General features: G+C 40.0%; 1 protein-coding gene across 1 annotated transcript; it reads right to left on the bottom strand.

Annotated features, from left to right (window-relative positions):
* Positions 1-465: 465 nt before the first annotated feature.
* AMER3 (APC membrane recruitment protein 3) lies at positions 466-3447 on the bottom strand. Its single transcript, XM_084842000.1, has one exon. It carries the CDS (start codon positions 3445-3447, stop codon positions 466-468), a length of 2982 nt encoding a protein of 993 aa, XP_084698126.1.
* Between the last annotated feature and the right edge of the window lie 8372 nt (positions 3448-11819).

Here is an 11819-nt window from a genome sequence, read left to right as displayed (position 1 = left end):
GAGTCACCTGTGGCAAGTATGAACCTCTTCCACATGACTAAGCTGCAGGGAAAAGTTACAAAAAGGTATTGATTCTTTTTCCCTTGCAGCCCACAAACGTCTGCTGTGCAGGCATGCAGGGCTAGTAAAAATGTTTGCAGGCTACTTACTTTTGTGGATTTATGCACAAGGCTGCTTCACAAATTATATTTCCATATCTCCCTGTAAACAGAAGCAATTTACATTGTTGGAAAGGTGCTGAATTGCATTTTAATTTTCTGGACATAGGAGAGAGGATTTGGAGGGCATCTAGCCACCAAACAGAAGCATCAAAGGGCAAAGGATGAAGTCATTAAAAATAATAAATCTCACAAACCTTTGCGACTAAGCCAAATTCAGAAGAAAGCAAGTAACAGTCTTCCTACTTTTTCTCAATGCAATTTCTAATTTTAATCTTCCTTCAAGGACTTACCTTACTACAGCACCTTATTCATGGTTCTTCTCCATCACTACTCTCTCTTTGGTAGCATCCTCTGGAAGTGGAAGAGTGGCCACCTCTGGCAGTACTTTACATTGGAATTTTGAATAAGCACATAAAGGTGTGCTGCTTGATGTAACCTCTGAATGCTTCTCCAGTGAACTGCTCCTTCTGCACGAAGACTGTGAAAAGCCACCAGTGGTGTCTGAACAAATGGAACCAAAGAGTGGTAAAAATGTGGGTCTGCAAATGTTTGCCATGGCAGTAGACTTTTGAGTACTGAGTTCAAATCTCAAATCTTTGATATAAGACAGGGCTTGATTATTCAACTGTGCATATTCAAAGGTTAGCTTATTTTTTGCAACTGGGCCTATACAGTCTAGGATAGTTGCGTTTTTCTGATCTTCAAAACAAATGAAACCATCCTTATGATTCATGAGATCCGGAGCACTGCCACCAATGTTTGTCTTAGCATTACATTGGTTTGAATGATGGACAGGAGGATATTCGAAGCTTGGAGCTGTATAGCTACATTCATTCTGCAATGGTAGTTGGCTTTTTAACTGATCCATTTTATCAGTATTATTGCTGACTTCATTTCCAGTGCATTTCTGTTCCAAGTGCTTATTTTCAGAATCATAACTGACCTTTAGGGAAGCAACCTGAGTGACACAATGTTCCAAAAGCTGAATTATGTCAGTGTCACTCTCTTTTGGTGTCTGGCTGATGTGGCTTTGGAGATGACTGAGGTTCAGGGGCTCTATTGGCTTGTCACATTCAACAGACCAGGGTTGATCCTTTATCTCACTTTCATCTCCAGTCTCTAGAGAATCTGGGGAGGTTGCAGCAGTCATGTAAGAAGAACATGATTCCGCATCATGGTTATCCATTAGCAAAGGGTTCTCATCAGCTTGGCAAATTTTCTCCAGATTCAGGACTTCTAAGGATAGAGTTTCAGTGCTGGGATCTGTACATTCTTCTAAGAGAGATATATTCTCCATTTCGGATGAACTCATCAGTAGATCATCCCAACTCTCCTCTGATCTCTGTATGTCAAATGATATACTATTGTCTGTTATGAGCCCAGACATTAAACTCAGATTTCCTTCTCTTTCTTGAGAACTTTCTGGAGGTGAGCTAGATGAAAGAACATCACTTTGGCTTGCTTCAGTTCTGTCTACTGAATATGTCTGGATTCCACTTTGGCTGACAGATGAAGATGCCTCTGAATTGTTTTTCTTGTCTTCAAGAGCTGCTTTGTACATGTCCTGGTGTGTGCTGGGACTAAAGGGCATTGGCTCACCATCTTTCTCCATCTGTGATTGAGGATTCTTGGGGAAATCTTGGGGGGAAATCAGTCCTGGGTTTTTCCGCAGCCAATTGATAATTCCCATGGTCAAGGAGAGCTCTGTGTCACAGAGCTTAAGCAAGCATTCTTTGCCTTTCCATGTGCTGTGAAGGAATCCCTGGCTGATTATGTCAACAGCTGGCTGGGAAGCCATATTTTCTTCTGACCCTACATGAAAGCTGTAAATTGACAAAGGTATTTCAATGGCCTTTTCTGAAATGCTTTCTGACATGCATAGATCATCATCTAGAAATGGGCTGATTTGAGCTTCATTGGGATCGTAGAACAACTCATAAAGGGCATCCCCACTATAGCTGTCTCTTGGGAACCTACCTGGTATCCCAGGGGACTGATCCTCCCTTATTTCATCATCTTGCCCAGGAGAAAATGAATCATAGTATCCTTCATCACTGGTGGACATAGATTCCTGGTTCTCACTCTTCGGGGTCCTTGTATCTATGGAACTCTCTTTGGAAGAGTCAGGGGAAGAAAGCAGTTTAGTCACTGAGCCAGTGGTCTTATTTCTAGCCTTTTCCAGCTCACTGCTAGGTATTTTCAGTAACCTCCTATCAAACAGTGTCTTCTGATGCAGTTGCACTGATTTATTGATATTGTCCCAAAGTTTGGCAAAGTCAGCTGCTTCATTTTGAGCTGGGGATGCAAGTTGTTCCACGCCACCTTGAAAGGACCCCATGGCAGGGCTTTCCTTCTGTTGAGATTGCCTCAGCAAGATTTCTTTGCTGACCTCTGGTTCCATATGAGCAGAGCTCTCGTCTGCAAAGATCTCGCCACACCCAGTGAGAGAATCAAAGCTCTTCAAGGAAGCAACATCTTCACACAGAACACTGGAGTACTCATAGGAGGACTCTGACAGGAGCTCACCATCAGAAAATTCTTGTGCCAAGCAGTCAGCAGAAAAAGTTTCTCCAGCTTTGAAGAAATATCTACTAAACCTGCCTGCCAAGTCTGACTTGCACCCTGGAAACGGCAGCCTTTTTTGCTTCTCTGACAACAAGGTGAGAGTCTCTGGCTTGTTTTTTTTAATGTGAAATATGTCCCGGAGACCTTTTTTGGATCGTTTCAGGGAAATCCTTTTCCTGGGGATACTTTTGGCAACAGCTGGTACAAAGGGCATCTGTGGTACAAAATTGCGGTAATCAATCATCTGCTGTGGGCTGTTCAAGAAATGGCTTGAGTTGATTGCAGATTCTTTCTTGCCACTAGAATTCTGGGTATTCCCAAGTCCAGAAAAGCTGGCACTGTTGATGAGTCGCCCTTTAGCTCTCCCAGGAGCTACAATGCCCTCCTCAGAGATTTTGTTACTGTAGCTGCCTTGTGCAGTTTTTTCTATACCTCCTAGAATACAATCATGGGTTTTACTTTTCCGTACTGGTTTGTAGAATGTCTCTGGGAGCAACAGGATGCTCTCACTAGACCCCATCTTTGTTGACCTGTTAGAAATGCTGTCATTTTTATCTTCAGAAAAACTTGCTTTTTGGATTTCTACTTCAGGATGCCTCCTTTCTTTTATGTCTGATCGTACATTGTCCTTTTCTCTAGGATTCAAGCTCACTAAAGGTAATTTCTCATGGGTCAGCTGCATGCTAGATTTTATGAAGGTTTTTCCTCTTTTGAACTCCATGCTGTCTCATCACATCTGGACCTATAATCAAAACAGCAGATTAAAACATAGACAGTACCTACCAGCATACAATGATGAGAAACCCTAAACACACACACACACACACACATTCTGGGGGACCTCATCTAAAATAGGGTTTTTGAGCTTGTATCATAGCAAACCTGCCCAAGTCAAGAAGCCAAGGGTTTAAATTTCCCAAGTATAACTAAGACAAAACAAAGATTTCTTGGCTTACTAGAGTTCATGGTTTTGTTGTCCCACCTAAATTAACAATAAGCGAAGAAGCGCTTAGTGGCCCATACTAAATGAAGAGCATCTGTTCATATACTTTTTTGTTTCCTGATCCAATCAAGACGTTCATAGTGGATTGGCAGGATCAGGAAAGAATTGAAGTCTCCCCTAGCAACTGCTCTTGCCTTTGTAGGAACACTTACTGCACACTTTGAAAATCCTGGTTCTAGAATTACAGTACTGCATTGCAGAACTGGCTTTGTTCTTCATGCAAAATATTTCCATCAGTAATCATGGTTCTGCTTGAACAAAGATTGTCAGGTCAGTAGAATCCTTGGACGTCTCATTTTTCAAAGTTCAGATTAACCACCTATTGAGGATCTGGCCTGTAATCCTCACTGTTCCAGCATAACTCTTTCGAGAATAGACTGTCGCTCTAATCTGAAACCACTAAATTGTTCCACTGAAGTCAATGGAAACATGTATAGTCAATAGCTAAGACTAACTGATTTCAGATATCAGCCATACACACCTGCTCATGTTAATACAATGAAGATTCATAAACATTGAACAATGAACATTCATCAGCTTATTTTACCAAGGTCTCAGTCTAAAGGTAATATGTTTTTCAATTTAAAATAGTAAATGCATTATTCTTTGCTCACACTAATGTTTTTAATTCCTTTTAAAATTGATAGCTTTCCTGCTAAATAACAATCATGTCTTCTTTACCATTACTCTCATATTCAGCTGTTTTCCTTCAACAAGCAACAACTTTATTCCCAACTATTACATAAATAATGTAAGCCAAAGTATCTGGATATTCACCATCTGCCAAATGAATCATATAACCATTTTTGACATGGTGAAGTTGCTCCAAATTGATTTTTCACTGGCCTCATGAATGCTCCATCATCTGGTGAGATGTGTAAACCCCATGATGAAAAACACTGAATAAACTGACTTGAGCTAGAATGTATAAGTTGTTATCTTGCAGTCTGTCAGGCCATTCACCATACCAAAATTATGAGGAAAGGTTGCAACCATTTCAAAAATAATTGTGTGCATCAGACCAAGACCCCTCAAAAGTCAAGGGAACTATAATGGTTTAAATACAAACACTTTGGCTTTATTGGTGTGCAGTTCAACTTGCTTATTTCAGGATACAAATGAGCACAAGCAAAAATAAAATATTTAACTCATGAAAGAAACAAACGAATGAATGCCTATAAGCAATGTATGCTTGTTGTATGCAGCTGTATTAAAATTGTTTGAATGAAATGCCCCTTTGATAGTTGCCATGAGATACAGGCATGCAGAAGATTGATGGTTTTTATTTCTAGAACCTCAGTTTAATTTTCTATTTTTAGGTGTATGGTCAGAAGGATAAAAATAGTCAACAGTTTTAATCACCAATGACAAAAGAGGATGTACAGTGTAAATGTCTTTTTCTAATGCCTCATCTCAAATTGCTCATTTGTCACTGTCGGAGTTTAATTAAAAGGTGGTTTAATCATTATCTCTTACATGCTGTGCTTTACATGTACTTTATTAAAGAGTTTATAATGTATTTGTTGTCAATATATATACTTGTTCTTATTCCCATAAATTGTTGGCTATTACATTTGTGTATGGGGGTTTTTAAAGCCAAGAAGAAAATGGCTAAATATTAATAGGTGAGGAATGTTTTATTTAAGTATTTCTCTTTAAATGATTCATCCCTATATAGAATGGTTTTGGGAACCACCCAGTTTTTGTGTTTTGCAGTTTTATAATGGAATTTATTGGTATTAAGGCTTCTGTCAAATTTGACAAATTACTCCAGTTTCTGTAGAGTGGGGTGTAAAAATGGTTTTAAATCGCTAGTGATCTTCTCACTGTTTAAATTGATTGCTCTAATAATAGCCTCTCCATTCCCATTTGGAAAGAAAAACTGGAAGAAAAAAAGGTGACACAAAAGAGTAAGCTCAGAAAGGAATATAGTGTGTGTGTGTGTGTGTGTGTGCATGTGTGCATGTGCATTTTCTAAACAGACCTAGGCAACACAGGGTCCCATACTTAAAACATCTTATTTGCTTGCAGGACTGTTTTCTTTTTGGTTCATCAGCCCTCTTCATCACCTGTCTCTCTTGAGTAAAACTGCAGTCTCATTTAGGTCAGTCCCTGATTTATCTCATGAAGAGGCCAAACATGTGAACATCCACTGGATTATTTTCAGAATTAACATGCCCAGGAAAAAATGGAAATTCTCTAAGCATGTAAGGTTTTTATATTTGTACAATATTAAACATAACTGTGTGTAGATGTTTATTTGTTTTAGTAATGTATAAAGCAGAAGTCTAATTAAACAAAACCAACTGTTCCATTAAAGGAAGGTTGTTACATAGCTGGAAAAGGCCTTAGTTATCACACATTTTCAGTTTTGATTGTGTGAATGAATGTACATAGCTGCAATAGATGTTTTAATGTTTCCCCCCTCTTTTTTGTGCATGGTATATGTACATAGTAATATATTTCTAGATGATCAGCACAATGGATAGCTCCTTGCCCCCATTCCTCTGATCAGCCCTCTGAAGACAAGTTGCAGTAATTACGCCTTCACGGCTAATGTGGAAATGGACAACCGGGAGAGAATTGCACACAGGAATGCAGGGAAAGGATTAATTTGCTTCATAGCAAGATTTTTTTTCATGCCAAAATTCTGCACCGATTTTACACAGGTCTTCCTCCTCTCCCCTTCTCCCCCATGCCTGAACCTGGGATATTTGTGTGTGTGTGTGTGTGTGTGTGCGCGCGCGCGCGCGTGCATGCGTGTCCCTCTTAACACCTTATAGAACAACTATATGGTATCCAGCACAGCAAGTTAACCAATCAGTAGCCTACCTCCAAAGGGGAAAAAAATAACAACAGCAACAATTTTTTTGCAGTATACCTGAGAGGAAATCACCATTTCATTACTGTCTACATTTGGCAATATGCTGTACCAGCTCACAAAGCTTTCACCCTGCCAGATCTCATCACCTTGTTTTTCAGTGTCTACACAAAGAGTGAATATTTACCTTAAGGTTCGACATACGAAACAGGAGCCATGACAAGCGACTAGCTCAAAATAATAACGTACACACTGGTAGTGGGACAAAGAAAAGCAAACACACCACACCCTTGCACCAAAACCTAGGAATAAGACAGGGCAACAAAAGATCCTACTCACCTTATCTTACATACCGATAGCAGAAATCCTTACTAGCATATTCTTGTTGAGGAGGCTGCTGAGTGTCTTTATGCAGAAGCTCATGTAATTCATTTGAGACTCTAAGGGACTGATTTCTTCTCTTTGCTGCTTTGCTCCTCCTCCTCTCTCTCTCTCTCTCTCTCTCTCTCTCTCTCTCCAACACCTCTTCTTCCTCCTCCTGTTCTTCTCCAGACTTTCAGTCTTTCCAGGTATTACATATCATTCCCTGCATGAACTTCAAGTTTTCACATGTAGCCAATTTTAGAGCAGAGAGGTTTCTTCCAGCCATCTGTTTAGTAGCTGGTAAACACCAACTGTTAGCATCCATTCTAAAGCATCCATGCAAATAACAGGTTTTGAAATATCTATACACCCTTGTGTTTATAATTTTGGTTTTCAAAGATAACAACATGAACTGATGCCTGTAGTTTGTCAACATACATCAATATCCAACATATATTAATGTAACTGAACTGTGCCCCTTTTTGAAAGTGTAATTAAATGGAATATAGTGGAAAAAAAGTCTTTCCATGTCTTCTGCTGACTTAGAAGTTTCTTTTAAAAACCAAAAAGGTATAATTAAAAAATATATATAAAGGACATATATAGTACAAAATCATACCAAATACAATATACACTAAATTGTATACAACCATCAAGAAAAGATATTTAATATATAATAAATATATAAATAAATAACACACACATTATAAATATCTATAAATATATCTATAGGACCACCATAAGTTAAGTAATATAAAATATTATAGTGCTTACAAAAAAGAAACCCCCCTTTACTTTTCAATATCAAAATTATAGCTTAATTTCTAAAAGAAATTAAAGGAGACCAGCTAATTTTTTTTCAAATTTCAGCCATTTTTGTTTTCTGTCCCTCAATCTTATAAACTTCATCATAATTCCGCAATTTTCCAAACTTTCATTAACCATTTTGAGCTACCAAAAGCTCTTGCAATAGCTAAAAAGTTCCAAATTAGCCCTCTTTGATCTGAAGCAAACTTCTCTAAATAACCTAACAGGGTTATCAAAGGATTTAAGGGTATAGTCAAATGTACCATGAGTAATATCACATAATATTAATCAAGCCAAAAAACCATAATCTTCGGGCAACTCCACTAAATATGCTCCAGCACACCTCATCAGTATCAGCAAAGATTTTGCACAGCCTACAGGGAGTCAGGTATTCTATAATAATTCTCTTATACTGATGCAAAGTGATGAAACAGGACCCTGTGTACAATTTTTAGGCCACCTGAAATTGCACATCCTAACCAGTTTTTCCAGTTCGATTTGAAACCATTTCCTTTCTGTTGATTTAAAGACAGTAATAATAATAATTATTATTATATACACATATTATAATAATAATAATAATAATTGTTATTATTGGAAAGGAAAGGTTCCTCCTGTGCAAGCACCCTAGAGGGACGCTTGCTTACGCTGGCATTTTCATGGCAGACTATAGCAGGGTGGTTTGCATTGCCTTCCCCAGTCGTGACTACCTTTCCCCCAGCAAGCTGGGTACTCATTTTACCGACCTCGGAAGGATGGAAGGCTGAGTCAACCTGAGCCGGCTATCCGAGACCCAGCTTCTGCTGGGATCGAACTCAGGTCATGGGGAGAGTTTCAGTTGCAATACTGCCGCCTACCACTCTGTGCCACACGAGGCTCTTTTTGTTATTATTACTGTCTTTAAATCAACAGAAAGACAGTAATAATAACATACATGCAAAAGAAAGAGGGGCTGACCAAGGGCAAGATGGATGGATGATATTCTGGAGGTGACGGACTCGACCTTGAGGGAGCTGGGGGTGGTGACGGCCGACAGGAAGCTCTGGCGTGGGCTGGTCCATGAAGTCACGAAGAGTCGAAAGCGACTGAGCAAATAAACAACAAAACTCATACATACATACTATAATTTATATAACATATAAAGTTTCAGATATTTTACACAATCTTCTATTTTGATTGTAGGAATATTGGATCTAAGGTGGAGTAGATCTATCAGAAGAAGAAGAAGAAAAAACGTATCACATGGTCAACACTTCCCATTATGTCTGTATGTTCCTGGTGGTTCCACATGGACCTATGGCCAGATTGGAGTCCACCTGGAGTAGATCCTTCAGTGTAGTGGCCCCCTTTCTCTGGAACTCCCTGCTTCTGGAGGTCAGGCAGGCACCAACATTGTGTTGATTTTGGCGCCTCCTGAAAACATTGGGTGGCGACGGCCGACAGGAAGCTCTGGCGTGGGCTGGTCCATGAAGTCACGAAGAGTTGGAAGCGACTGACCGAATAAACAACAATGAAAACATTTTTATTTCAAAAATTATTTTATTTATTTATTTAATTTATTTAATTTCTATACTGCCAATAGCCGAAGCTCTCAAGAAGCCTTCTTTGACTGACCAGCGACGCTTTTTATTGGTAATCTGTTTTAAAAGCATTTTTTATATGGTGTTTAATTCTTTTGAGCTTTTATTGTTCACAACTCTGGAATCTGTCTAGATGTGGAGAGGTATATAAATGTTGTAAATAGAATAAATAAACCTCAACATGTTTTTCTTTCTCCACATTACTGGTTTTCCCCCAATCTTAAAATGTTCATTAAAAATAAAAGACAATGTAATGGATATATTAGGTGATAGAATGTTTAAAAAATTATCCCATGTTGTCAATACAGCCTCAATGCAACAATTTGGATAGACTAAACTGCCAGTGTCATTCAAATTTTGTACATTGATCCATTGGGAAATAGCTTCTAGATGGGTAGCATTATAAAACAGTTGCAACTTCACAGCCATCCATGGTTTTCGCCCAGAAAAAGCAGAGTTCCAAGGAGTTGTTTTACTGTGATTTGGGGGGTTTGCTGTGGGTTCCCCCGCAGCTACTTCCCCGAACTGACTTTACATCTTACCGTGGGCGTGTTGTAGATGGACATAGTGCCTGCATCACTCTATGATGCCCCGTTATTCCCCCATCCCTTCACAGCTGCGCAGTTACAGAGGCACAGAGGGGTATTTTCATTTATTTAAACACACTTTCACACATTTTTGCAGCTTCGTATCTTCACAACAGTTGCTTTTGGACTCAGTGCCCAAGGGCTGGGAAGGGTCTTGGTGCAGGAAAAAATCACTCCGGGCACCATTTCAGAGTGATGGCTAGGCACGTAGTGCTTATGCTTGTGAGTGCGAACCATCGCGAGAGTCTCAGTATTGGGAACTGACAAACTGATGGTGTGGAAATGAAGGAACACAAAACACCCAATTTTTACCTAAAACGGGGTCAGAAAGACACAGCAGAGCCCCCCAAATATAAAACAGCCACTGAAGTGTCACACCCCCACACTCATGGGACTACACAGCTGCACATTTCAGTATAATGGCAAAAAAAAGAGAGCACGGTGAGTGTCTTAGGGAAGTGCGCAGTACATCACGATTTTATCGCAGGGCATGGTGATTCGAAGCCGCATTGCTCTGCAGTGGACCATTTTTTCCCCGAGTCATGCAGCTTCCCCAGTGGACCATTTTTCCCCCAAGTCATGCAGATTCCGCAGACTTGTGGACTGGTTTCTTACCTTGGGGGTGGGGGATTTCTGCAAATGCACATTAGTGCAAGTACGCACTTGTTCTACTGCGTAGTTGTGCAAGTGTGCATTTCCACTGATGCGTATTAAGCACAAATGCACATTTGCAGAGAACAAAATCTCATACAAAAGAATCTGATTCCATCAATGAGTTGATTACAGAACAAAAGATGCCTGACGATCCAGAAAACACAGATGGAATGGATTTAACAAAATCCATACATCCCTACACACAGAAAACACTGCATGCTACAAACAGGGAGCAACAGTGAACAGAGCACAATAAACTACTGTGCCAGCAAGTGACCCAGGAAGTGAGCCAAGAACAGTTCTTTTAAAAACCAAACCAACACAACTAGGCCATTGGCCTATAAAATTGGGGGAGAGGGCATTTCTTTCACAACGCACGTAGGCCAATCAGTACAAATTTGATCCACCAAGTTTCCATTAAGGAGATTTTGTTGGGACACAAGTCTCTCAATTGGGGGTAGCACCATTCTCTGACACCCCTGAATAATGGGAAGAATCTGAGGAATGATGGTTGTGGGGAAGATACATTTATTTATTTATTTATTTATTTACTGTCTTTTTTAACTGCTTTTCAGAGTTATGTCCTCAAAAGGCAGCATACAAACAAGCACAGACAGATATAAGATGCAATAGCCAAAGGAGCAAGCACAGAGAATACTTTGCAAAGCTGCTTTGACCACACCAGTCAATTACAAGTTCAGCTAAAAGCAGTTTTAAACAGAAAGCTCTTTACTGTTTGCCTGTTCAGAAGGGGCTAGGGGCACATAAATAGGAAGGAAGTTACACAGTGTTGAGGCAACCTTCAAGAATGCCCTATCTCTTATGTATGACCTAACAGATCTTAATGGCAGGCACTCAACAATGACCCTTGGCTCTGTAGAACGTAGTGCATGGACAGGATTATATAGGTGAAGGCAGTCCTTCAAACAGCCTGGCCCCAAGCCATTTAGAGCTTTAAAGATTGATCAGCATTTTGAAATGGTTGTTGTTGTTGTTGTTGTTCAGTCGTTCAGTCGTGTCCGACTCTTCGTGACCCCATGGACCATAGCACGCCAGGCCTTCCTGTCCTGCGCTCTCTCCCGGAGCGTGCTCAAGTTCATATTCATTGCATCCGTGATGCTATCTAGCCATCTCATCCTCTGCCGTCCCCTTCTCCTTTTGCCTTCAGTCTTTCCCAGCATCAGGGTCTTTTCCAGGGAGTTTTCTCTTCGCATTAGGTGGCCAAAATATTGGAGCTTCAGCTTCATTATCTGTCCTTCCAATGAGCAGTCAGGGTTG

Source organism: Heloderma suspectum, chromosome 3 (genome assembly GCF_057233095.1).
Source record: "Heloderma suspectum isolate Gila_16-S chromosome 3, 16-S_ref, whole genome shotgun sequence".
Taxonomy (NCBI): domain Eukaryota; kingdom Metazoa; phylum Chordata; class Lepidosauria; order Squamata; family Helodermatidae; genus Heloderma; species Heloderma suspectum.
This window is presented reverse-complemented; position numbering and strand designations above follow the sequence as displayed.